Raw genomic sequence first — 25,420 nt, 5'->3', positions numbered from 1 at the left:
GTCATACTTTGTATATACATATACAAACACATAAGTACAGACAAAACGGCGATAATTGCGCAAACGTATCGTTACACGCGGAGACAACCGACAGCAGACTTGCTTGTCATATGAATAAGTTTTTTTATGCATCTATACAACAATAGTGTATGTTATTTTATTTTAATATGGTAATCCAGCTATATAATTAACCGGAAAAATCGCCAATCCGATTGTAGTAAAAAAGTATACAGAAAAATGCAATCGGATCAAGGGCAAAATAATATAGAACACAGCTGGTGCATGAAATCCCGTTTTCGCTTGAATATAAAACAACAACGTTATTAACAATAATTTCATTATTAGCTAAAGCGCGATTTTTCCAAATACTTTCAAGGTTTATTTTCTCTGCCAGTAGTGCTGCACAGAGTTGAGGAGGGTTTTGGTTTGTGTTTACATTTTCATAAATTACACATTGCTTCAATATGGACGAGTACACTCATCTGGTTTATTTTATCTGTAATAACTAATAAGACCCTAATAGATAAGAATAATTTCGAGAACATTTTTGAAAATTTTCGATTGATTTTGGTTTGAAAACGAAGGACGAACCATTATTAAAATAAGTGTGTACACAAGACAATTAGTTGACGGATATTAAGCGCGGGGCGGTGAAACATTTAATAATATATAAAAGGAACCGAACAAAAAAAAGTCTTGTCAGTCTCGACGAGCGCAGAAATAGATTTTTGGTCGGCTTCCAATATATACAACAATAATAACGATAATATTATCATCATGACTTATGTGTAGACAATATGATGTACAGTTATCTCGTTGAAGAAGGCCGGACAAAAGAGATGCACCGCACGATGACCCAGTTTGAGATTTATCGAAGTGCCAGCAAATCGGCTGGTCTTCAAGAGTTTTACCTACAGACCTATACAGTTTATCGATTGATCAGAGTAACCTAATTAGGTGAGCTCGTACGCGTTAGGAATGTGGTAAGGAATTGTAGATTAAAAAAAAAACAAAGCCTGTATGTATAAGGAAGCTGACGAGTCTTCAGGAATTGTTGTGACCGAGTGTGATGCGAAAACCAAACGACTAATAATTGATACTGATAATATTGGCATGTATAAGAGGGTCATGAGGGTAGGGGAAGAGATAAGATAAGTGTGGATGAGGTGGTGATAAGGGCAAATTGATAACTACCGGATAACAGCGAATAAGATATAATTGATAAGAGAATCAGCCAACAAGAATTTAATGGTAAGAGAATCACGTTCATGATCCAATGTATTTCCTTTGAGAGAAAGATCATATCTTTTTCTATATTATGTGAATGATGAAAGGAGCTTTATCCAGGTTTAATACAGTCAAAACTGTTTTCCGCTTTTTGGAAGGTTTTTCTTTATAAAAAAAACGGTTTTACAGATTTTTGAAAAAAATTATACAGATTACAGCTTTACTAAAAAAAAGACACCACCCTATTATGGGAGAAGGGTTTTTGATATTTTTTTTTAGTTTGCCAACGTATATGGATAGCAATATGTATTAAAACATATGTCCCAAACAAAAATTTGAAAGTAATTGGACTATTTTGAAAATCATTTAAACCGCCGCTTGCTCCTGAATCTCCTTGGAAATATTCTTATCGCGTCTTTGACTTTGATACAACGTATAAATAGAGGAATGTAGTGAAAAAACGGTAGATTCAGCAGCTGTGTTATAATTTTGTAAAGTCCACAACCGTTTGCCGGATAATTAATTACAATATACAATAATAATCGATGAATAGTGTAGCTCGCCTAGTGGTTCGACGTCGGAGACAAAACATGAGATACAAGACGAACAAAAGAGAGCGGTCTGAGTGCCATCATCAATCATCGTTATACTTTATATTGTGTTTACAATGCTATTTTTTTTCCCCTCGAAGAGACTCATGACGTTATAAGAACCGAGAACACAGCGTTGCAAAACTACTAGATTGCTAAGTGGTGTTATTATGACTTTTTTTTTTTTTTGGTCCCCAGCTGACCGATTGTCGTACGTTATGACACGCGATCTACTTTACCGGACGGTATTTTATTATTTTTTTTTTTTTTTTGGAAAAACTATCTACAGCCCTCCCCTTTTGTTTAAGAATAGTCGTATCGTCTCCTGAATCTTGCCCTTAACAAAAAAATTAATCACAATTTTCAGCTAAAGCCAAGCACGTTGAAGCCAAATCTCATTAGTCCCTTATTATCCTATATTCTGTTATCAGCTGATAACAACAGCCATTCTTATCACTATCGTATCTCTTATCAGTATAGTTATCAACAATCCGTATCTTATCAGCTGAATCGATGTACACGATTTTTGGAAGACTCAAATTCATGGTAAAACTATTATCAACACAGTTAAAAACTCTTATGAGGACTACGTTCGAATAGGAATTAAGGTTGGTCGATTAAAATTGCCTATTACGTCCCCGTTTTTCTCGATACAAATAGATTTTGAACAAACTAATTGCAATCAATAGTGTCTCTTCGGACGACCGAACCCCAAGGGAGAAAACGCAGCAGCGTTGCTCGGCTAGTAGAGGATAAAAACTACCGAAAAACACCCTTAAGTACGCCGATCACGTATACGATTTTCCCTAATGAAAACGGGATCCGAGGCAAACTTTCGGGCCATCCGTGACGATATAACCGATCAATTTTCGCCATTATACTTCCAACAATAAAATTCAATTTTTGTCTCGAAGCAAAAACGTATTACATCACAAACATGTTCTACGATCGGGTGGGGTTCTCTTATCAATCATATTTTATCAGCCGATTCAATATTGTCATTGTGACATAATAATAGTAATATACTTTATACCTAAGTATAACCATACCACAATAAAATATTGATAACAAAATGTAAACATTACCCACACTACATATGAACACCAAACTACATTGTTCAGTGTACCTTTAAATGCACAGTCGGCTATCCAGGTTAATATAAATATTTATTTATCAGGGGGTCGCAATAAGTAAAATATTATAAAGTGAAAAAGCTGGTACGCTTATTTTTAATTTGTTTCACTGCCATCAATTATCACACTATCATATTGTCATATGAAATTTCAATTTAATTATTGATAAAGGCGATACTGTGCAGTGTTTAACAACTCATAAGAGTATTTTTGCTGATCACTTTGTTGCTGAGTACTAGGCATCGTATATTATGATGTTATACAGCTGTATATATTTTTTATACATACTCTCTTATCAGTTGTCCAGGAATTATCGATTTACCCTTAACACCAACCCATCCCTGCCTCATCCACATATAACGCTATTCCATCCCCATTTCCCTTTCACTCGCCTCGCTTCAAAGAGTTGATGATTTAAATATTATTCGTGCTAAAACGGACAAACGTGGAGCGACAACGACTCCGTGTAAACCAGACGAAGGACACATTTTTAGGATCACAGAGAACGGGGTGAGAGAGAGAAACAAAGGGGAGGCACACAGCCCAGAGTCACGCCGGGGGTAGGTTATGCAGTGTACTGTTCCATCGATTCGGCCGCAGCAGCCAGAACCCTGACCTTAGGCGGCGGCCACGGGCGTTTTTCTGTATCTTTATTGTACATACATATTATCATATTACATATTATACTCACACGGTAATATTATCAAAAGAAAAAAAAATAGTTATAAAAGGCGAGGACACAATCGACCCCTCTCACCTATAGTTCAAATCTATGATTTCTACCACAGAATTGAAATTCTCCTTACAATATGACAGATATTATTTTCACACCCTTTGTCACTCCATGTTATTCCCTTGGCCGAAAAAAAACCCTCAGAAGTTTTAACTTCCCACAAAGTAAGTAGGTTTTTGAGAGTACGGCGATTAAAGTAGGTCAAGAATTGAGAAAAAAAAAATGCAACCACAGTAAAATACATAAGAACACCACTTACAACAAAGTCGGGCGGTGTAAATTAAACAAACATTTTTAGTATTTTTTCCACACATATTTTACTTGCCCCTCTCGACTCAATGAACACAATTAACAACTCTTTATAGTGAAAAACACCTCACCTCCCTACCTAACCCCCCACATTGGGAGAATCGATTATTTTAATTTACTCTATCGCAGTTATTTATTTAAATATTTTTTTTACTAAAACATAAGAAAAGTCTCTTTCGTGACCGAAATGAGAATTACCATAATATTTTCTTTAACGTTAAAAAAAAAAGCAACTGAAAATCATTAAATTATTCTGCGAACAGTTTTAAACTTTGCAGATAAGAATTTCTTCAAATCAATATTTTTCCAAACAAATTTTAAGTCAGGAAATGAGTACACAAACCAAATCAGACTTTTTTTATTTTGCAAATTATTTCCACGGTCAAACATTTTTAATTTCCTTTGGCCTTTTATTTCTTCGAACACCGTTTGTAAAAAGAAAAACATCAACTCTTCATACCAGCTAGAATCTCGTCAGCTTTTTTATGTAACCAACATAAGAAGATTACACTGTAAATTAAGTACTTTGCTCGTTTAAAATTTAAAATAGTAATATGCTTAAACCCAGTCTGTTTATTTTTCTTCAAATAAAGCTGTTGTAAACCGATCGCACCTGTTTATGTCCGGTAAACACGCACTTTAACCTCTCCCCGTTCGTTACATAGTCATTTCGATAAGGTCCATCTCTAATCGCATTGACAGGTAGGTACTTCTTACGTTATTATTATTACTATTGTTAATATTATTTGCGGCCACCGACCGATCGTTAAGCTTTGTCCGTGGCGGTAATACACACGGTTAAGACGATATTAAAAGCTCTTGTCGCCTGCCTCCCTCGCCGTATCGCCCTACTCCTATCCCAACCACCGTTGGTTGCCCGTGAGTGTCTCGACGGCTCAGTGCTGTGTGTTTAACAGACTGGGAGAAAATAGACGAGAGAATAGAATAGATAGGGAACATGGCAATGGTAGATAGCGACAAACGCAATCGATAAACCACCACCGCCGCCGTCTCTTTTCCCACACACACACACACACAACCGACAGATAGACCGAGACCCGTTGGAGCCATATACACACAAATGCTTTAAAAAAAAAAAAAAAAATTACAGGGGGGAAAAAAGGGGAATACGAAAGGCCATTAGGGATGATTGGATCGGGTTAGGTCCGGGAAACCCGAGATACTAGCAATAATACATATGGAAATTTAATTTTTAACGGTAAGGGATGCCAGGAGGGGAAGGGGTGTCCGTGTCTGGACAACTCCCAATAGTTAAAAAAAAAATAAACAAGGAAACCTCACCCGTAATATTCAGAAGGGTTTATGTCGCGAAATTAACATGGAAAACATACATAGACGAATAATATTATTTTTAAGCACCTAGTACTACACACCACCCATTGAGACAACTCCCCCTAAACATTATTTTGGATTTTTCCAAAATTCGAAATTGGTTTTCCAATCGTTGCCTTGCCCCCAAACATAAACAGTACTTTGAAAAATGTATCCGGACTTGCCATTTGTTTAATAAAATGTAAAAAAGTAATTATCAACAACAACAATGTTTAAAACTAACTTACGAACGTTCGGATTGGCAATTAAGAATTAAACTAAAGAAACCAATAAATCTAAAACAGTTCTACCTAAGAACTCAAAACCAAAGCGAGACCACTTAATTATTTTCAATGAATTTTTATGTATAATTAAGAGTTTCTTCTGTCAAAACGATGTACAGCTGTGTTATTGATCATTAAATTGACTACAACTTAACTAATTACCTAATCTAACTTCAATAGTGTTGATGTAATCGTTTGGGCAATCTCAAGCGTTTTCAATTTGTTTAAAAACAAATTGATCGGCTAGACAAATTCTAAGGCTTGGTTAGAGGTTAGGGTAGGTTTGGTTTCGTTAGGTTTTAGCAAAAAAAAAAGTATTGATCTATTTTAGTACTTGTTGTTGTAATATAATATTATCAAAACCGTTTGTTTTTATCACTCCGGCCAACGTGGAACGACACGAGTGCGATTCCGGCCGTGGAAATTCCAACAGGTAGGTTAGGTAATATTTTTATCGGTTTTATCACGATTGAAATATACAAGTTTGAGCACATATTATACACCTTCTTCATCAAATATTCCATGATAATAAACAAATACGTCAGCGTAACGGGAGCCAAGATCAAGCACACCAGTAAAATGTACACAATTAATAGTAAAATTGATATGGCCTTAAGCTGCCATTTTATTCCTGGAGATAACAATATTGGAGACGATAAATGCAAGAACCTGTACACATCAACCAAGGGGTTTTATTTAACAACAACAGACGCGTTTGACGCATAATTAATATTCTAAGACAAACACACAAGCACAACAACCAAACGGCGGCTATTCGACTGACCTTTAACGCGATAACGCTGATAGTCCCGGCGGCAATCGTATTCCTTGGGGAATTTCATTTTTCTCAGGGACAAGCACCTGAGCAACAGGAAGCTTTTGACGTCGAACTTGACACGCGGAACGAACGAACGATTTTTCCAACCCCCACCGACAGGGGTGGTAGTCCTGTTCACCACGTAAACCATCGAATAGGGCATTTCATAGTGTCCGGACGAAAACGACGAGCGAATCTTATATAAGAACACGGTTTTATTACTGTTGTATAATATATATATATATATATGTTATTGTATTTTAATAATATTATCATCGACGACAACCGCGACACGGACGAAAACACCGACTGACCGGCAAAAGAAAACGTTATCGCCGGTTTGTTATCATGAAATATACAATTATGATAAAAATATACACAATAAACCGCTCACATATTAATAAACTGTACACAGTCTGGACACGGAGCAATATTATTATAGTGCCTTGCCCGAAGAGATTAAGGTCATAAATGGAAACGGGACTGAACTGACTTTAAATATTTTGTTCGCATAAATAAAACTGAAAAAATTACCCCTAATGTTCCTTTAGAGAATACAAATTAATACAACGTTCGGTCGATATTTAACAGTGTTGCCACATAGGGATTTATAGAATTTCTGATAAAAATCGTTAATAGTTTATACTATGATAATATATACTATTATTATTACCTAAAAAAGTGATAACACTGATGATACCCACCGTGCGGTAGGTTAGCCTAGGTTATGGTATTGATTTTAAAGTTATGATATTTTGTCAAATCGAAAGCCTTTTCCGACCTTAATCAGTGCATAATTTTTTGTTATTATGTAATTAGTAAGAAAAGGCTTTCGGATGAAGTAAACTCAATTAGTAATTAACCTTTTTGATAAATCCCAGAATTTTTGTAATCGACGGCAATAGGATAGTACCAAGAGAAAATAATTACATTAGGTTTGGTCAGAGGTATATAATTATTTTTAATGCCATGAAATAAAGTTTCAAGTCGTTAAGGATTATGCAAAATATAGTCGGAGGAGGGAGGGGTGGGCATTTAATTTGAATAGGTTATGAAATTTTACATAAAAAAAAATCATTATTAAAATTGTCGCTCTCTTTGAGTGTATATATATTTTCATAATAAGACCTAACCGTCGCTTCCCGGAAAACTGTTCATATTTTCACTTAAAAAATAAGAAAATTATGAAGAATTTGAGCACAAAGCGCGTGGGAATGGTTTGTTTATAACAGTATAAACATTTTATACGTTTTTTTACCGAGTACAATATGATATGCTTATGGAAATAATACTTTTTTTTTTTTTGCGTGCCTTTTTACAGATGTACGTTTTTTTTACATTTCCGAATAATCGAGTCTTCTCAGAAAAAAATAAGAGTAGGTACACATAAACTTTATTGGCAATATTACTTGGCGCGGACAATGACGTTTCCCATACGAAAATTAAACGTCGTTTGCGTGTCCGACGTGGAAGAAACTCAACACTACTTAAACCCCCTCACCCCAAATGAATAATGTTACTTTAGGATTTATTTTTTTATAATATTTTCGCGATTACGGACAAAGCTTTTTAACACGAACGTAATGTGAAACTCGCTTTGCTCGGATTCAGAGTCGGGCGTTCTTCGAAAAAGTAGAGATGAACAAAAAAAATAGTTTAGAAAATAAATATCGCTCTTTATTTCTTATTTATGTTATTAATTTAAGATACATTCGAAATTATCCGAAATAATTAGTTATTCGTAGATAATAAATACCAAAAGCAAATTATTTTGTATTTATCGACCTGTTACAAATAATAATATGATCATTATTTGCACATACGAATAAAATTATCATTTTTTGTCATATGATAACAATTTCCTTACCTAACCTAACCTAACTCAGCTCTAAGTGAATGTGGTGAATAGCGTATACAAGCATAATAGTATTTGGGACCAGTTGGCTGGCTAAGTCTCTCTGTTTAAAATGAAATTAAGGGAACAAGAAACCAACCAAACCTAACCTAATCGAATCTAACCGAACCTAAACCAAACTAAATACGAGCAGTTTTTTGTTTTCAGTGAAAAACTTGCACCATATTTTTAAAAAAAAAACGAACTAGTCGCATAATTTTTCATTCAACTAGACCGTTTTGAGTGTCTGTTGAAAATAACGTGTGATGTTAATTATTTTTTCTTATTTTAAAAACGCAAATGATCTCAACCAACCTAACCATAACTGACTAAGCGCGCCTCGCACAACACTATAACGCATGCAATAATAATAATAATAATTATTATTATTATTATTTGACTGGGCGACGGACCAACATCAATATCGGACACAAACATGTGCGAAAATGGTTTATTCCGTTTTGTGTTGACACACCGTGTCGCTGTTGAGAATAATTTATTACAACGGCCAGCGCAGTGTTTGTTGTACGGCCGTTATTTATTTATTTTTTTTTTGTTTGTTTGTTGAATCAATATTTCGGACTGACGGTCGGTAAAAGAAAAACTATATGATATAATATACTATAATACAACGTCTGTCTAACGAGAGAACGGCACTGCGCAGAAACCAAAACGCGTCACTGCCGTTTGCGCATGTGTTTTGTTTTACCGCGCAGTACCGTTCTCTCGTGAAACGGAGGAGAGGAGTGCATGACCGCGTAGAGCTGGAAATCGTCGAATACAGTGTGTGTTGTCGTCTTGTCGGATTCGTTATTTAATTGAATAGAGTCAACTGTTTCGCCCCAAGACAACACCGTGAGCATCTAGAGACTTACCGCTGCCCTGCGGTGACTTCAGTGAAGGCGGTTGCTTGAGCACGTGCTGGGGTACGAGTCCTTCGGTGCAATCCGCCGGCAACCGCACCATTACCATGTCGTTGATGCCGCCGTCGAGCACCTCCACCTGTTGGCCTTTGGCCACAGACACCTGACCGGCAGCTGTCGCGGAATGATCCGCTATCACCCATGTCATTTCCACGCCAGAGTTCTGCAAAATAAATCAAACAAAGTCGGTCACTATGAGAAACTAACCCCTAACATACGACTGAAAGTGTCAAAAAAAAATCGAAGTCGTTTGTTCCTTCATTGATTTATTGCAAATTGACCGCCGCCGCCAAAAATGACAAAACGGTAACAAGTATTATGTTGTACATAATTCATAAAGAAGAAAATAATTATAAATTGTAAATTACCGCCGAAGCACGACCTCCTCGACTTGGCATGGGAATCCGAAAATAAAAAATTGTTTAACCCATCACAAGACGTGAATCCATCTGTTAAGTCATAAAAGTTATGTGCACATTATGTGTCACACGTGGCACACTTCGAGACGATTTATTTTTACGATTTAAACGGATTACAAATCCACAGAACGTCTGCAAACTTTCTCGTTATGCAAAACTTTTTTAATTTAAAACCATCAGCAATGCGATCATCTATACATAATATATTAGACCTTCACAATGTCTATAAACCCTCTAAATGCGCTTTCTTGTTTCTGCTAATTGAAAAATAGTCTCGAAATTACTAAAAGCGAGTTCAAGCTTTCTTTTTTAAAAACGCCAAAGAAAATATGTAAACTATACAAAAGACCGCCGTTACTATGTTGAAATGTTAAAAATTAAAGAAATGGTATAATTTACTACAATTGCTAGCAGCAAAGTACTAATTTTAGATTTTTTTTAGTAAACACAGGACGCTATGAAAAGAGTGGAAATTATTTAGAAACATTTTACAAAAATATTTTTTAAAAAAACAAAATGCATACAACGCTTGTTCGTAAATATAGTTGCTCGACGAAAAATACTTATGAAGGTTGTAAGTTATGTTATTTTTTAACACCTTTCGTGTCATGTCAATAATGAATATGGATTTTTTTTTATGACACCTACAAGTGTAACCTATTAATTAACGAGCAAACATAATATAATGCGTGTACTATAATAACAACAATATCAATATGTATAGTGTAAACGGCTGTTAAATGCGCCATTAAAATTTAGGACAGGTTATCGTTATAACTGTATTTAAAAAGAAATTTTGTTTTTTATTATGTTTACCACTTGAAAATCACAGTTTACACCGACTACACTTAAGAGAGAGGTTTTTGAGACCCTTAGAAAAATTCAAACCCGTTTCGACACTCATTGTCAAAAAATAACGTTTCGATTTTTTTTTGTGTATTAAAAATAGCAAGTGCAAACAATTTCAACGGAATTTGAAAAATAAAATGTAAAAACAAAAAATACCGGAATGTGTAATATATTTCATATTATACATAAATATAAAGCGAGTATAATGTGCGTTCACGGAAATCTCTACTAAATCATTGCTGTCGTTAAGATGGTAAAAAAATGTATATTTATAAAATATATAACAACTTTTACTACTGCCTCCAATATATCTAGTGGCCAAATAATTATTTATTAATACATACATCGGGACGACAAAGTGATATATTATATTATATTTTTTTATAAATGTAAAATTTGGCTGATAAAATCATATTTTGTATTACTAATATAAGTTTGGGCGTGGGCAGAGAGAGAAACCTGTCTAAATACCAGAAGTGAATGGCTGCAACTGATAAGGGGAAAAATAAATTCGCTTATATCGTTAAACCTCTTATAGTGATGCCACAGAGTAGATTATAAATCAGAGAGGACGCTTAATGTAAACAACGATTTTCGGATCCTAAAATGATATCTATGTACATCTATAGAAGTAACATTACACCGAATGATAAACGAGAAGATGGCCGCCACGTTATTTAGCGATAAGTATATCCACCGTTTTACATTTTTAGAGTATCACACCCTCATGATACCTTATCAGTAGTCCCTTATCAATCGAATCCTTATCAATGGTCCCTTTATCACTTCTTACTTTTTGTTCTAACAAATCATCATCAGTGAGGTTTTTTTTAAATAATAATTTGATAAATACTTTCCTTATGATTTCCGTACTTGATGTCCGGTTTAAAATATAAATTCCAGCTTTTAGTTTTTGTCCACTTATTATTATTGTTGAACGTACCCGCACGAGGAGGATTCGAACAAAACAACTATTGCTTGTTTCGTAGCACGCGTTAGTATTATTATACATAATATATATCGTACGACGGTTTGACGTTGATGAATTTTCATCGTTCGGTTTTCAAAGGGAATTTTAATTAGTACAGAGAGCGGTTCGTTACAACGATGAACTCGATACGGTAATTTCGCCGGCAAATTCACTATAATATTATACTTAAGGACTATATATGAGATCACGTTGCATAGGTTTTTCAAAGAAAACTCTATACAAGCTAGCAGCAGCCTCAAAACCGACATTATCAAAGTATAAAATAAAATACACCAAGTGGATCACCAAGGTCTCGATGGGGTTAGCTTTTCTATGATCTCTTTGGCTGTCTCTCTATCTCTTTCTCTTTTACACACATACACTCAACATATGTATTTTTTTTGTTATCTATCGGTTTACGACCGAATTTCACGCATCGCAGTTTATTTGCTTTACGAGGCGCTCCGTCATAAAACTCATCGCCAAAACGAATGCATTATTATTATACCGTTTCTTTTGTTTGTTTATACATTTTTTTTTTTTTTTGAGCAAAATAAAAGCAAATATTTAGTTACACGGCTAGAAAATATATTGTTTCGAGAAAGAAACAACGAAAGAATGCGGTGGTCGCCAAAGACAAATAATGGAAATGAACTGACTTTATCGATAATAGCTGATGATGTTCTAGTGATCATAATTCAAGCTGATAAAAGACGTGATAATATAGAATCGACAGCTCTGGCGATCGTTAAAAAAACACTATAATGTTTAAGCACACATTTCTATTACACTGAGCTTATAATTATTGTACGAGTAGTAATTACCGGCAACCAACTGTTAACGTGCACTATCGGATTCCCAGACGTGACGTTAAAACGACAAACGGGTTATTAAAAAAAATGTACTGATGGAAAATCGATAAACTAATACAAAACCTATACCGAATTACACACACACAATATGCGGCGACTCCGATAAAAAAAAAACAATAAACGAGCAGCACACGTTTTTTCTTGTTTTAATACGATTCCAAAGAATCGATAAAATAAATTAAACAGCGCGCGTTAATCGGTCGAATTTCATAATATGACTCACGAACAGATTGAACTTTCATTCCGAAAGACTACTTGTCAAGTTGTCCTGTTGTTTGCTAAACGGATATGTAAGGACAGATCATTTCCATCTATTGATCAACTCTGGCAGCCAAACTATCGTCTAACCAATGCATTCAGCATTGTCAAACAACAATCATGCCAACCGGTCCTACTGTAGCACATTCTCTCAAGGTAATTATGTTTGCATAATGCTTTGGCTTTTTAGCTTAGACCCGTCCCGGCTTCCACGATAGCAAAATAACAGTCCTGCTTGCAAACAATCGTCGACTAGAATGATTGATGGACACCCTGAAGTCCACACTGCAGTTAATTGCAGTGTCACAATGATCGTATCGATTTGGCAGATAAAAAAACCTTCACTCTGAGCAGAGGTCGTGGAGGGTCACTTCTCCAAGCCACGCTGGACTGCCGGCTAAATCAAATTGCGAACCAAGATATGTTTCTGGCTACCTTTAAACCCGACGACGGACCCCGTTGACATAGCCCTAATATGCTAAGCTAAAAACTTCTCTTTATCTTCTATACAAACACTGGAAGAATAGGACCGAACGCCACCACAAGATGGCTCGTTAGAAGAAAAACTAATTAAGCTTTTTAAAACCGCCAAAATCACCGAGTTCCAGACAATATCTCGTTGAAGCCATCATAGTTTAGGCTGATTCCTGGCCGTTTCAATATCTTTCAAACAAATTCTAGCGCTGACCATGTGCATCATCATCCCGCATCGGCCAATTGCCTCATACAAGAAATTCTCCACACACTATACAGTACCAAAAAGGGTGCAGATAAAACGAACCCATGTCCAACACTAACCAACGAACTAGCTCGAGGACGGCCTAGTTTGTTACTGTAGCAAAAAAAAAAAAAAAATCAAACGTAAAACATGCAAAATGGTCATCAGCTGTCGGAAATCAGATTCAGGTCGGCCGCTAATTTAATTAGTACCGTCGTTAGATCCTTTCGTTTGAAAAGTTTATGACAGGCATTCGTGATTTTTTGTGTTGGCCCTGCTAGTAAAAAGTACACATTACTAATTAATATTACTGGTAGTCGTGGGATTATCCCAACTCTTTTCGAGTCCTCCTCGTTTAGACCGTTTGGACAGTAGTAACATCATGGTATTAGTTATTATAAATGGCACCGTATTTTGTTTGTCGTTTACAATTGGGGCGACTAGTAATACTATATCTCTGCCATATTATTGTGTTACCGTTTTTCAAAATAAACATCTCGTCCGTAAAATACGTTTCGTAAGAGTTGTACAATATGGTGTACAAACGTCATCATAATAAAATGCGGATCATTTTGTTGCTGTACCAACATTTTAAATAATTTGTACAACTATTCGCCGGCAGAAATTCAAAGAATTGAAGCTAAAGTCGGACTACAAGTGCTTAAAGCTCTTTAAAAAAATGACCAAATGTGGCAATTTACAATTTTTTAACGTAAAAAAAGGTTTTTTTTTTAAATCAGTAATATTAATTATAAGCTTTTTTATTTATTCAACACACATATTTTGAACGCAATATCATAATAATTAACGCTAATAAATTACAGTACTTATTCATTACACATTGTAGATAACGCAAACGAGTTTCCCTTGGAAATCTTGTCCTCTATCTCTTTTGTTGTAGTTTTTTTATCTATAAAAAACACTTTGAAGGGTACCTTTTTCGGTTTTTCGTGAAAACCGTTTTTTTAATCGCCGTCAAGAATGCTGATAGTGCGAAAAATTAATTAACTACCATAAATGAGTGATAATTTAACCAAACTAATAATTTTACATCACAGTTTAACTATTTAAATTAAGATTTTCAGATATAATCATTCGCAAAAATCGCCATTTTGAAGTTTTATTTAAAAGAAATTGGCCATTTTGACCAGGACACGCTTCTGGTTTAATAAGATCAAGGGGGAAGGGTTTTTTTTATCTTGTAAGACTTTTTGCCCATTCCATACCTGTGGCACGGCGCGCCCCGCGACCGGATGTTGGCTTCGGTACGAGCCCGGCGTGTCGATGGTGTGCTGCCGGGTGAGCGCGGCGGACGCCGTGGTGGCGCTCGCTTGCCGGAACCACGGCAACGATATCTTCCGCCGGTTGGGCTTGACGGCGACGGTGTCCGCCTGCGGGAAACGAGCGGCGGCCACGGCGGGACGCATCGGCGGCAACGTCGTTTTGGCCGTCACGGCGGAGGAACCGGCGGCGCGGCCACCACCGGTGCTCGGTGCTGCCATCGACCAAAGCGGTTCGCCATCGACTGGCGGGCCCGCGGCCGCCGCCGTAGCCGTCGACTTGATATGCGTGTGGTCCACAAGTACGGCAGCGGCGCGCGCGCGAGGGTGGATGGGGGTGAAGGGGCACGTGGAGAAAAGGGGGCGAAAAAAAGAAAAACCACCCCGCACGACCTACCCCCCGGCGGAGCGGATTATCCTTATCCGAATACCGTTGGCTGCCGATCCCGCCCGAAGTTATCCGACGATAGTTTATAGATATAGATTTTCCGATCAATCTTGCTCGATGGAAGTACATTTTGAATTTTCATTTTTAACTTTATTGTAAAAATGTAAACCAAGAAAATACTTTAAAAAATTAATCCGAAATAATTTCAAAATCGAAGCCACGAGACAAATGTTTTTTTTTTTTTTTAACTTAAATTTGAGTGTTCTCATAGGAAAGTGCTAAGTAGAAATATAAAAAATAAGTCCTGTATGCATTATAAAAGTCTGGGGGAAAAAAACTTACTATAAAAAAACAAATACATCTTTGATGTGTTATTTTATGAGAACAAGCTTAGTGTCGAGTTTTGTCTATATAACATGCCTTAAAATAATATGTTATAGCGAAGAAGCCTCTTTATCAATTTTCGGTTTAGATTTAAACACTATAGCTGGCATTATTGGGAATAAAATATGAACAATGTTTGTATAGAAATAACGAAACAATTTTAGAATCGATAAACTTGTAACCTAACCCAACCATAGCGTATAAACCCTTGCCACCCTAACACCGAATGAATGTCGTTAAAAGTTAAAACCATTGCAAAGACAATAATGTGCTTAACATTTTTAAAAAAAATCATGTAATTATGGTAATTGAAATGAAAAAAAAATGTGATGTTGATAACAAAACAGATCATATCAAGAAAACACAAAATATCAATTAAAACAATTTACAAATAAATTATACATAAGTTCATTCACTTTAGAGTTTTAAAGTTTTGCACATCATAAAAACACATTTCCTCCCCTACATTTTCATAGTTTTTGAACTATTGTCCAATAATAAAAGATATATTTTAAACAATTCTCCAAAATTTAAAAAGTCTACACGCCGACCTCGAGAGTTGGCAAGTGTTTTTTTTTTTAGACACTCAATAAAAATTGAGTAGGAGTATATCATTTTATATATATATATTTTACAAATATTTTTAATTTAAGACATTTTCATATCATACTAATTGTTATTTTTTAAATGGTTTTTCTGTTTCATTATTATTTAAAACAACCCTTAAAAAAAAGGTATCTCGCGTGCGGTTAATACAAACAATTTTATTTTATCGATCCAACTCTCTCTCTGCTCGTTGTAGGGTTTGCATTAAATAACATTGTGCACTGTGTATATATAAATACATAAGGCCCGGACATAAATATTTTATGATAATCACCAGGGCACAATGTAGTAACGCCAACGGTGACGACGAAATAACGTTTGAACCGACTCGCTAATTCCCTGTTGGGAAAAGACAAATGATATTTCCCGAAAATTAACCGCATTAACTACATTCAAAAGCTGGCAATGAAAAAAAAAACAAAGTGGGAATTGATCATTAATTATGTATGGCCATTATGAATCCTATTAGCGATACTTTACATATATATATATATGTATATTTTATATTCTTCCAACAAAGTTAAATTGACAAATTTTGTACAACGAAAAAAAACATTTATCAGTTGAACATTTACTATCTAAATTGTTCTAAACATCACACCTGACCTGACCTAACCGGTTCTTTATTGAGTTTGTTTGTACCAAAAAAAAAAATAGTCTTAAGAAGGTGGTAATGGGCCGTGTGGGTATAATAAACTGGGTTTTTTTTTTAAATAAATTTCTCATTTCCAAGCTGATAATTTTATTCGTGTCGAGGTTCATCAAAAAAACTGCCTACATTCCTATCCTTGAGTTGGGTTTTGGTTAGGGTTGGTTAAGTTTAATCTGGCCAGTCGATTAATTTTGATTGTTTTTCACAGCCAACAATAAACCTATCGTTTTTTCTCAATTTTTTACTGCGTACGTATGTTATGTAAACACTAAAGCGCTATATATAATACAATATTATTACTATTATTATTATGACCAAGGCAAACGTTGACCTGTTGCCACCGCCGCCGCCTAATTGAGCTGAAAGGATGCCAATAATTTACAGTATTTCTTTTTTTTTCTTCTTTTTTTGCAACAAATTGTTTTTTTTTTTTTTTAACTCCTTTGAACCGATTGATATTATTATTATTATAAGTGTACAAAATAATATTTGTTTTTTGGCACGACATCGGCGGTGAGTCATTTTGCCCGTACCCAACTAAACGGTATAATAAATACATATATATATATATATATATATATATATATATATAATATAACACTCTTGGTGTCTCCATTTAACCCTTTGGGGGCCCAGGCGAAACGCTTAAAGACCAATATTATTGTTTATGCCAAAACGATCAGTGTCGTCGTACAAACTTTGACGTGTGCGTCCAATACACGGTGTTTGTGCCAAAACCGGCGGCGACAGACTCCTGCGTCGTTTCTGACCGTGAACGACGACAGAACGCAATCGCTGGAATTCACTTTCGATACGACGATGATGATTTTTAAGTTTCTCATTTCTCAAATACTTTCTTAGAAATTCTAAGCGAGCAGCCAAACCTGAGCGTTATTAAAATTAAAAATTGTTTGTTGAAATTTAAAAAAAAAAATGTAAACAATAAAATTATAATTGTATATTTATTCACTTCGAATACGACCGAACGACGATTTCAAATAGGAAATGTTTTTTCAACTAGAAATTATAAGAAGTTAATTACATAAAATTGAAAATATTAAATCAAAGAAGTATTTACAAAAAAAAAAAAAAAAATGATTTAAGTTATTTGAAAATGTACTTGAAAAAAATAATTTAAATTTAAATTGTCGTTTTTATATTTAAATGAAGAAACGCCCAGATTGGATTTCAAGCATTCAAATTACATAAAATACTTTGTGTAAAAATAATTATAAAATATCTAATTTGTGTGAAAAAATTCTATCTCAGAATAAGAGTATTTAGCTAAGTACTTACTTTGTCCGAATCCGTCGTGTTTCCCGATCCAAACGAGGCCAACGAACCGCGGTCCAAGTTCTCTTCTTCCAAATCTCTGAAAAAGAATTTCAAGTTTTTAACAGATCAGCATATGTATCGGCAATTTTGAATGCAGCTGTACGCAATGACTGGACATACCGGCTGCATCGTTGACTTTCGGGCTTGAGTTTGGCCGGACTCTTGGGCATGCACATACGCAGTGCTGAATTGAAGTACGTCTCTTGGATGACTTCCCTGAGTTTTTTCACCCACGTCTGTTTGGCTTCCAAGGTAGAAGCTTTCAAGACGATGCGGTAGTCAGATATCGGCGCTCGACCCGTCCACACGGCGAATTTACACTCGTCGCCTTCTATGTGCTCGGTGACGCCGAGTTCGGAAGTCTAACGAAAACAAAAAATAAGAAAAAATTACGTTTACAATTTACTCGTTATTGTTCGATGTCTTTCGAACATCTTACCATCAATTTGTTTTTGTACAAGTATTTCACTTTTGGATTGTTCGAGTTGTCTTTGACGTGTTTGGCAAATACCAAATACAACTCGAATAGGAAACAGTGACGTTCGCGGCTCTTGCGCAACAGATGATGCCTCGAGTCGGACACATACAGGGTGTCCTGGACGACTACGTCGCCCAGCTCGTCGGTCGAGACGTCGCACCCTTCCAACAGGGACAAGTGTAGCGCGTCGTTGGCCTTCCTCGGCACGCTCAACATCACGTCCAAGCCGTCCTTGATTTCGCCCTGGCCTTCTTTGCAACACGACTGGAGGTCTTTCAACAACAGCTGGTACTTGGTGATCCGTTGCACCGGTTTAATTAAGTAGGCCGCTATCGGATGGTCGATGTTATGTTTCTTTTGCAGTTCTTCGAATACGCCGCCGCACGAACCCGAGTGTTGCACTAGTATGGCGTTGGATTCCGGTTTGTTCTTGCAGTATTTCACGTACATATCAAATTTCTGTGCCCAAGTCACGAAACAATGGCCCACATCTTCGGGCATGGTTTCGTACTTCTCCAACTCTTTGAGGAAAACGTCTCTGTGGAAATTACGTATGTCCTCGATGTTACCGAACAACACGTCGACCCGTCCGTGTAAGCCGATTGGAACATTTTGCAGCGCTCTGATTTCGTCCAAGTATGCTTTTATACAAACGTCCAAGTCTTTCACGTAAGTCCGTTCGGTTTGAAGGAGTTCGGCCATGATAAATCTAAAAGCAATGTTAAGTAGTTAATATAATCAGTTGGTGGTTTTTCTTTTGCATTCCACTTTTACTCACTCCTTTCGTCTGGCAGATCGTCTCTTCTCTTCGTTCAGTTCTTTTAGATCTTTGGTCGTACATTCTTTCATTTTTTGTTCCAAATTCGGATCAGAATTGCGGTCGATGGACAAGTCACGCATGTCGGCGTGCTCTTGTATGCCCAAACTCTTTTCCAATTCCAGTCTTGATTAAAAAAATATTAAGTTAACTCGGTTTATTGAAAGCCTTTTTGCATAAAAATTGTATTTTGAAAAAATTCTTACCTATATTTATCCATTCTGGAACTAAAATGTTTGTAAGTGTTGTCGACGGCGGCCACCCATTGCTTTATAGCATTAGCGTGGGCGTGTCCTTTCTCGACAAGACTATCGGCTAATTGTATAAGCAGCTTGACTTTTTCGCGGGTTTCTTTGGCCGATGTCTTGAACTCATTGTGTTCGCGCAACAATTGTCGCGTTTCGTCCTAAATGGCAAAAGTTCTCTACTTAGTAAATATTATGATTGAATTAAACCTTTCTCATCGTGTGACAAACCTGTGTTACGCCGACAGTGGTATGAGTGTTCAAGTACTGTTCGCCGGCACTGTGTATCCACTCCATGGCTTGTTTGGCCGATTTATCAAACAGCACAAACTGTTGACATTGGTCGAGACGCTTTTTCCTCTGCGACCAATGATCGAGCACTTTGTTTTCTTGGCCCGACAGTTTTTCCAGAATGTTCTTAACTCGCGCCTCCGACACTGTATCCATTGCGGCCATTGACTGGTTGGCGCAACTGTAGTACTGTAGACTCCGATTGGTGTACTTTAAAAACGTCTCGGCCGTCCGACGCGCCAACGTGCACGCCTTGAGGAAAGCTTCTTTTTGTTCCTGGTGTTTCGTACACAGCTGTCCGAGCTTTTCGGCCTCGATAGTACCGCCGCCACACCAGTCTTCTTCGCGACGATACTCTCTGTCGAGACTATCCATCACGGAACACACCTACAGTAAAAAAAAAATGTATTGTTTAAAGTTAAAATTAATTACTTAAGCTTTCCAGTTAAAATTGAACTGGATACGACGATATTTGATGTCGTACCTGTTCGGCCGTTTTGTAAAAGTTTAGACTGGCCGTGACCAATTTGTGGCGTTCTTCGGCGCAAGTGACCAACTGTTGCCATCGTTTAGTCACCTCGATGGCCATTTCTTTCACAGTGGAGGAATCAAAATGATTGGACGCAACCAGATTTTCGGCTAGCTGTTTAACTTGAACGGCAGCCGAATGGGTTTTCTAAAGAAAAAAAAAATAACATATAAACAAAAATATAATACAACAAACTCTAATTGAAAACTCGTGTTGCACTTACTTCGATGGCGACTTGGAATTGCTCGTGTTCTTTTTTCAGAAGCTCAGCGTCCGCCAAACATGTAGGAATGGTAAAGTTGGCCGACAACATGGATTCACCGTTCCTGATCCAACTTATTACCTAAAAAAAAAAACAAGCAAACTATTAACAAAACAAGTTCTGACTTTAATTTACAAACGGGCTAGCGTACTTGAGAAGCGTCGTTGTTGAACTGACAGAGCTGAACGATCTGATCCAAACGGGTACGCTTGATTTCGGACAACTCCATCAAGTCCATATGGCGCTCGTGCAAGAATTCCAGCAATACTTGCACTCTGGTCTGGGCCGTATACTGACTATCGGCCATCACACCAACACCGGACTTGTCCAATACCTGTTCGAAAACAACGGTGGACGTTAGCGTTAAACGTTACGAATGCGCCTTGAGGAGGCTTTGGGGCTTAAATCCTATTATCATTTATTACTCACTTGAGCCAATTGTTCGCCTTGCTCCAGCGCTTGGTAAACGGCGGCTTGCATCTGCGTAACGGACTCATTGTGTCGGCACAACCGGGACTCGGCTTCGGACAGCGTAGAGATCACCTCGTTCTGGTTCCGTTCCAACTCGTTGGCCCAAAGTTCCAATTGCGACGACACCTGGCCAGAAGAAGTAGACAAATAAATAATTAGTATCAACACAAAAATACAAAATATTTTGTTTCACAATGTTTGTTATCGATTGATAACAACTTGTTGATTCGCTTGTTACACTTGTTGATCGAACCGAAATGTTTACAAAGTAGTTTTTTTTTTTTATAAAAGAAGGTCGAAGAGATAACGGTGTAACTAATAATATAAAGCAACGGAAAATCCGTGAAAAGACCTCGGCTTTTGTTGCGACTGTTATCATCACCAAACACCACGGCCGGGCATTGGCACTATACAATACTACATAATATTGTGTTTTTATAAAAACAACAATCTTGCCCGCAGCAAGAAGCGTGTCCCGGTTTTAGGAGAGCCAAAACACTAAGAATAGAAAACCGCGGCTGCTAGCCTAATATCCGTCAAAGGGCAAAAAAACATGCACGGTCTTCTATGATAATTAACGCGAGGTAAAACTGTAGTAACGCCAAATAACAAAAACAAAAAAATTATTTTTATTCAAAAAATATTCAAATGATATCAAACAAATTTTGATACGGGCTAATTCTTTTTTTTTTTTGTCAAAATTAAAATCTTTAGTGAAACAAAAAAAAAACCAATTTCACTTATCCTCTTTAATTCTACGAATATCCCTATAACGTTTTTTTGTTTTACGAGGGCTAGATTACCAATGCACTCATGTCGACTGAGTTCACTATTAATTTTGATACATACATTTTTTTGTGATTTATAAATACACCGTAGTCAAATTTATAAAAAATATTTAATTTTGAAAATAAACAATTTTAATTTACCGAATTTAAAGTGTATTCTTATGAGCAAAGTTCACATTAAATTAGCAGGGAACTATAAAATACATTTGGAGTAGATTTGAAGAAGGACGGCTGTATCAAAAAATTCGACCATAATAAGTATCACTCTAATATATATTTCTAAATAAAAATCATCCATTTACATCCATTACCTCACATAATTGTTTTTCATTTATATATTTTTTTTCTTTAACAAACAGATCTTTAAGTTTGGAGCAATTGTATCAAATCATAGCCTACAAATAATTTTCGTTTAGATTAAATTCACTAAAAAAATATTTAATATCTGTCACTTGAAGGAAAGACATTGCATTTAGAACATGTCATATGATCAGCTGATTTCCTGTCTCTTTACGTTCGCTTCTTATCAGTTCAGACGAATAATTTCTTATCAGTTATCAAAAAAATTATCGATATCACATTATCACCAATTTATTCTCCTCCCTCCCACTTGTGTCCCAAGCCACAAAGATATATCATGTCAAAAGTCAGTCCTAGTTGGTAATTATTTTTTGATACACAAATCACAATTATTGCTATATTCTTGGCAAGATTTATTACACAACGCCAATGAACTCGATAAACTATTAGAGGCTATACAAAATGAAATAAATCTCATATGTTTTTACTCACCTCAAGTGCGTCCCGTTCGAAAATTCTCAGTCTCAGGCATAAATCTAATTTTAATTTTCTAGTAGCCCACAGCTGTTCCAACTCCAAACGCTGCTTGTTCAACCTTTCAAGTGCAGCGTCCACTGCGGCTACCGAACCCGTGGGGTCCATTTCTGCTGTCAGACCTCCACTCCTAATAAACAAAAACAAAATATACATTAATAAAAACAATTTTTAAAAGCAACAATAATTGGGGGCACTATAGTAGAGTGCGTTTCGACCACCGACTCGATTCGTTCCAAGCAACGGTCTAGCAAAACTCGACAATTGTTTTTCGTCCAAAAAATTTTCCGTTTCACCTTAGTGGAATTATTCATCGTTAACGATTTATGTTTTTTGAACATTTTAATTTATCAATTTCGAAAACTAAATGCGAGTTTGCCTGAAATACGAGTACGACCTTACTGTAGTAGGTATTTCGTCTACAATAAGAAGTAAATGTAACCGAAAGAAAGATAAGTAAAAAAAAATTGGCAATATTATAAATATATATATATACATTTTTTTTTATCTATAAACACACAATATTCAACATCGATGACTGTATCTTTGCACACGCTGTTAACAACCTAACGATAAAAAAAATGTCCACTAAAATATGTTTGCCTACAAAATGTTATCAAGTGTTTAAATTTCAAGAACGCCCTTGAAGCGTTATGCACTTGGTCTCTATGCTAAGCTTAAAAAAAAAATTAAGACTCTCGAGTAAAAAACATATTGTTAATTGCTCATTATGAATAACTATTATCCAACATTGGGTTTCAAGAAATGTCAAGCCAAAGCCCAAAACACCTAAATTAGATTGTAGGTACTCTATTCAAGATTACTTATCTCTCATCTGTAGTCTCTTATCAAAATCCTTTATCAGCTTTCCCTTATCAGAAATCGTTATTTGTTTTGATAAAATATTGGTGATAAGAGAGCATTTAACAATTTCTGTGGCCGTAAAAAGAGAAATAAAGAACAAGTTCTTACCTTTTCGGTGTAAAGGGTTGGTATTTTTTGTAAATTAATATAAGTATGTTTAACACACGTTTCAGTAAGATCAAAATCTGTGCCATTGTTGATCTTTAATGTTTTGGAAGATGTGCCTCCTCATCACGCCCTTCCTTATCTCTTCTTATCATCCCTCTTTATCATTTAACCTTCTTATTATAAACTACCCGATGAATCGTGTGAAATGTTAAGACTGTTAGTGGGTAGGTGCCGTAAAACATATTAATATTATGTTTGTGCTTGAAGTGGAGGAAATTTCTTCCATTTTTCTAAATTACCCATTGATCTCCAACCTGAACTGATGACATTTTTTTGTCTATTACCTGAGCTCTTGTAACAGCGCCTCCCCTTCGGTTATTGTGGAATGACAAGCGTCCAGGCAGGAGTCCCGCTGATGACTGACTTGTTCCAGAGCTCGTTCGGTACCTTCCAGAGTATCGGCCGCCTCGTCACACCCATCTGTTTCAGCTCTAAGCTCATCGAGCCAACCTTGGAGCTGCAACCGCACACGGCAGGTTAGAATAGAAATAAATAAACTTAAGTAAGATTAATTTTAAAAAAGTAATCCAATTATATAAACGTAGACATTTTCAATTTCCCCTTATCACCGTCCCATCCCATCCCATATTCTTCCCTTTCTATCTTGTTCCCTTTTCCCTCCAGTCAACAGCACCATGCAAATTTTCGACATAAGACATATTTATGTCAAAAACGAAACGATAATATTGTACTTGTACTTTACCTCGGATTGATGAGTATAGAAATTCACAGCCCTTTGCAAACGCCGACGTCTGGCTTGGACACGAGCCGCAAAGGCGGCCACATGACTTTCGAGTTCAGCAGCTACCGAACAAATGTCTGAAGCGTCGCATTCGCCGGTCTGAGATAATTCTTCGGCGGCCGTTAGTAGCTTTTCCGCATTCGTATAGGTGTTCTGCAAAGGAAGACAAAAGAAAATGCCCAAATTAATACAATATTTCCGCCAAAGTGACTCCAGACAATGATTTATTATTAAATAATGAGAATTTGGAGAAACAAAGCTCTATTTTGCTCTTTATAAATTTTCTCATTCACATCGAAATCATCACGATTTCGATTAAATAATAATGTATTGAAACAATTTAGAGAAAGAAAAATATTTTTAAAACAATTAGTGTTTATATAAATAGCCAAATATTTTCGATGACTGGTCCCTTTTAACAAATTCTAATAATTTTTAATTTAAAAATAATATTATATCTTATCAAGTATACATAACAATGAACATAAATAGCAAACTTTGAACACTGAACATATACATACATAACATTATATGACGAAGGGTTTTTTTAACACAAAACGATGTGATTACATAAGTAGATAAATTATTTATCATAAAGCTATTTTTGTCAAATATGACAAAAATGCTTTTTACCAAATGTCCATTCTAATATTTAATTTGCAGATTGAAAGAGAAATATACATTTTTTGAGAAAAATAGGAAAACAAACAGGGTGCAAAATTTGATTTCCAAAATTTTCGGTCATTCTATTTCAACGAACCAGACAAAATTACAACCTACTTTAAAGTTGGGCATTAATCGGATAATTTTTTTTATCTAGCTAAAGCGAAAAATAAAAAATAATATTTTTATTTAAACGTTTATTATTCGATTATCTATTTCGAAATTATTTGTACCAAACTATTCTGTTATATTTTAGTAGTAGTTTTTTTTTTTTAATTTATTATGTTTAATTAAA

The 25,420-nt window shown here is 35.9% G+C and overlaps 2 protein-coding genes across 6 annotated transcripts in view; one reads left to right on the top strand and one right to left on the bottom strand.

The window, feature by feature from the left end:
- The window catches only part of LOC126840847 (uncharacterized), a 126,891-nt gene that overhangs the window by 2,969 nt on the left and 98,502 nt on the right, over positions 1 to 25,420 (top strand). The window lies entirely within an intron of this gene.
- The window catches only part of LOC126840845 (triple functional domain protein), a 102,041-nt gene that overhangs the window by 21,245 nt on the left and 55,376 nt on the right, over positions 1 to 25,420 (bottom strand). For all 3 annotated transcript variants that reach the window (XM_050576808.1, XM_050576810.1, XM_050576809.1), the window contains exons 13-26: positions 24,424 to 24,615; positions 24,005 to 24,177; positions 22,647 to 22,818; positions 21,025 to 21,192; positions 20,747 to 20,929; positions 20,557 to 20,676; positions 20,289 to 20,480; positions 19,745 to 20,191; positions 19,475 to 19,674; positions 19,230 to 19,394; positions 18,413 to 19,160; positions 18,094 to 18,335; positions 17,935 to 18,010; positions 9,195 to 9,405 (exon numbers count right to left, since the gene is read on the bottom strand). In XM_050576808.1, the coding sequence (XP_050432765.1) occupies positions 9,195 to 9,405; positions 17,935 to 18,010; positions 18,094 to 18,335; positions 18,413 to 19,160; positions 19,230 to 19,394; positions 19,475 to 19,674; positions 19,745 to 20,191; positions 20,289 to 20,480; positions 20,557 to 20,676; positions 20,747 to 20,929; positions 21,025 to 21,192; positions 22,647 to 22,818; positions 24,005 to 24,177; positions 24,424 to 24,615 (3,289 nt within the window). The remainder of the gene's footprint in view (positions 1 to 9,194; positions 9,406 to 17,934; positions 18,011 to 18,093; positions 18,336 to 18,412; positions 19,161 to 19,229; positions 19,395 to 19,474; positions 19,675 to 19,744; positions 20,192 to 20,288; positions 20,481 to 20,556; positions 20,677 to 20,746; positions 20,930 to 21,024; positions 21,193 to 22,646; positions 22,819 to 24,004; positions 24,178 to 24,423; positions 24,616 to 25,420) is intronic.

The sequence above is a fragment of the Adelges cooleyi genome, unplaced genomic scaffold (assembly GCF_023614345.1).
Source record: "Adelges cooleyi isolate 19-005CV unplaced genomic scaffold, UGA_ACOO_1.1 ACOO_flye_CR_arks_rails_tigmint_CR_PRNA_376, whole genome shotgun sequence".
NCBI classification, from domain to species: Eukaryota; Metazoa; Arthropoda; class Insecta; order Hemiptera; family Adelgidae; genus Adelges; species Adelges cooleyi.
This window is presented reverse-complemented; position numbering and strand designations above follow the sequence as displayed.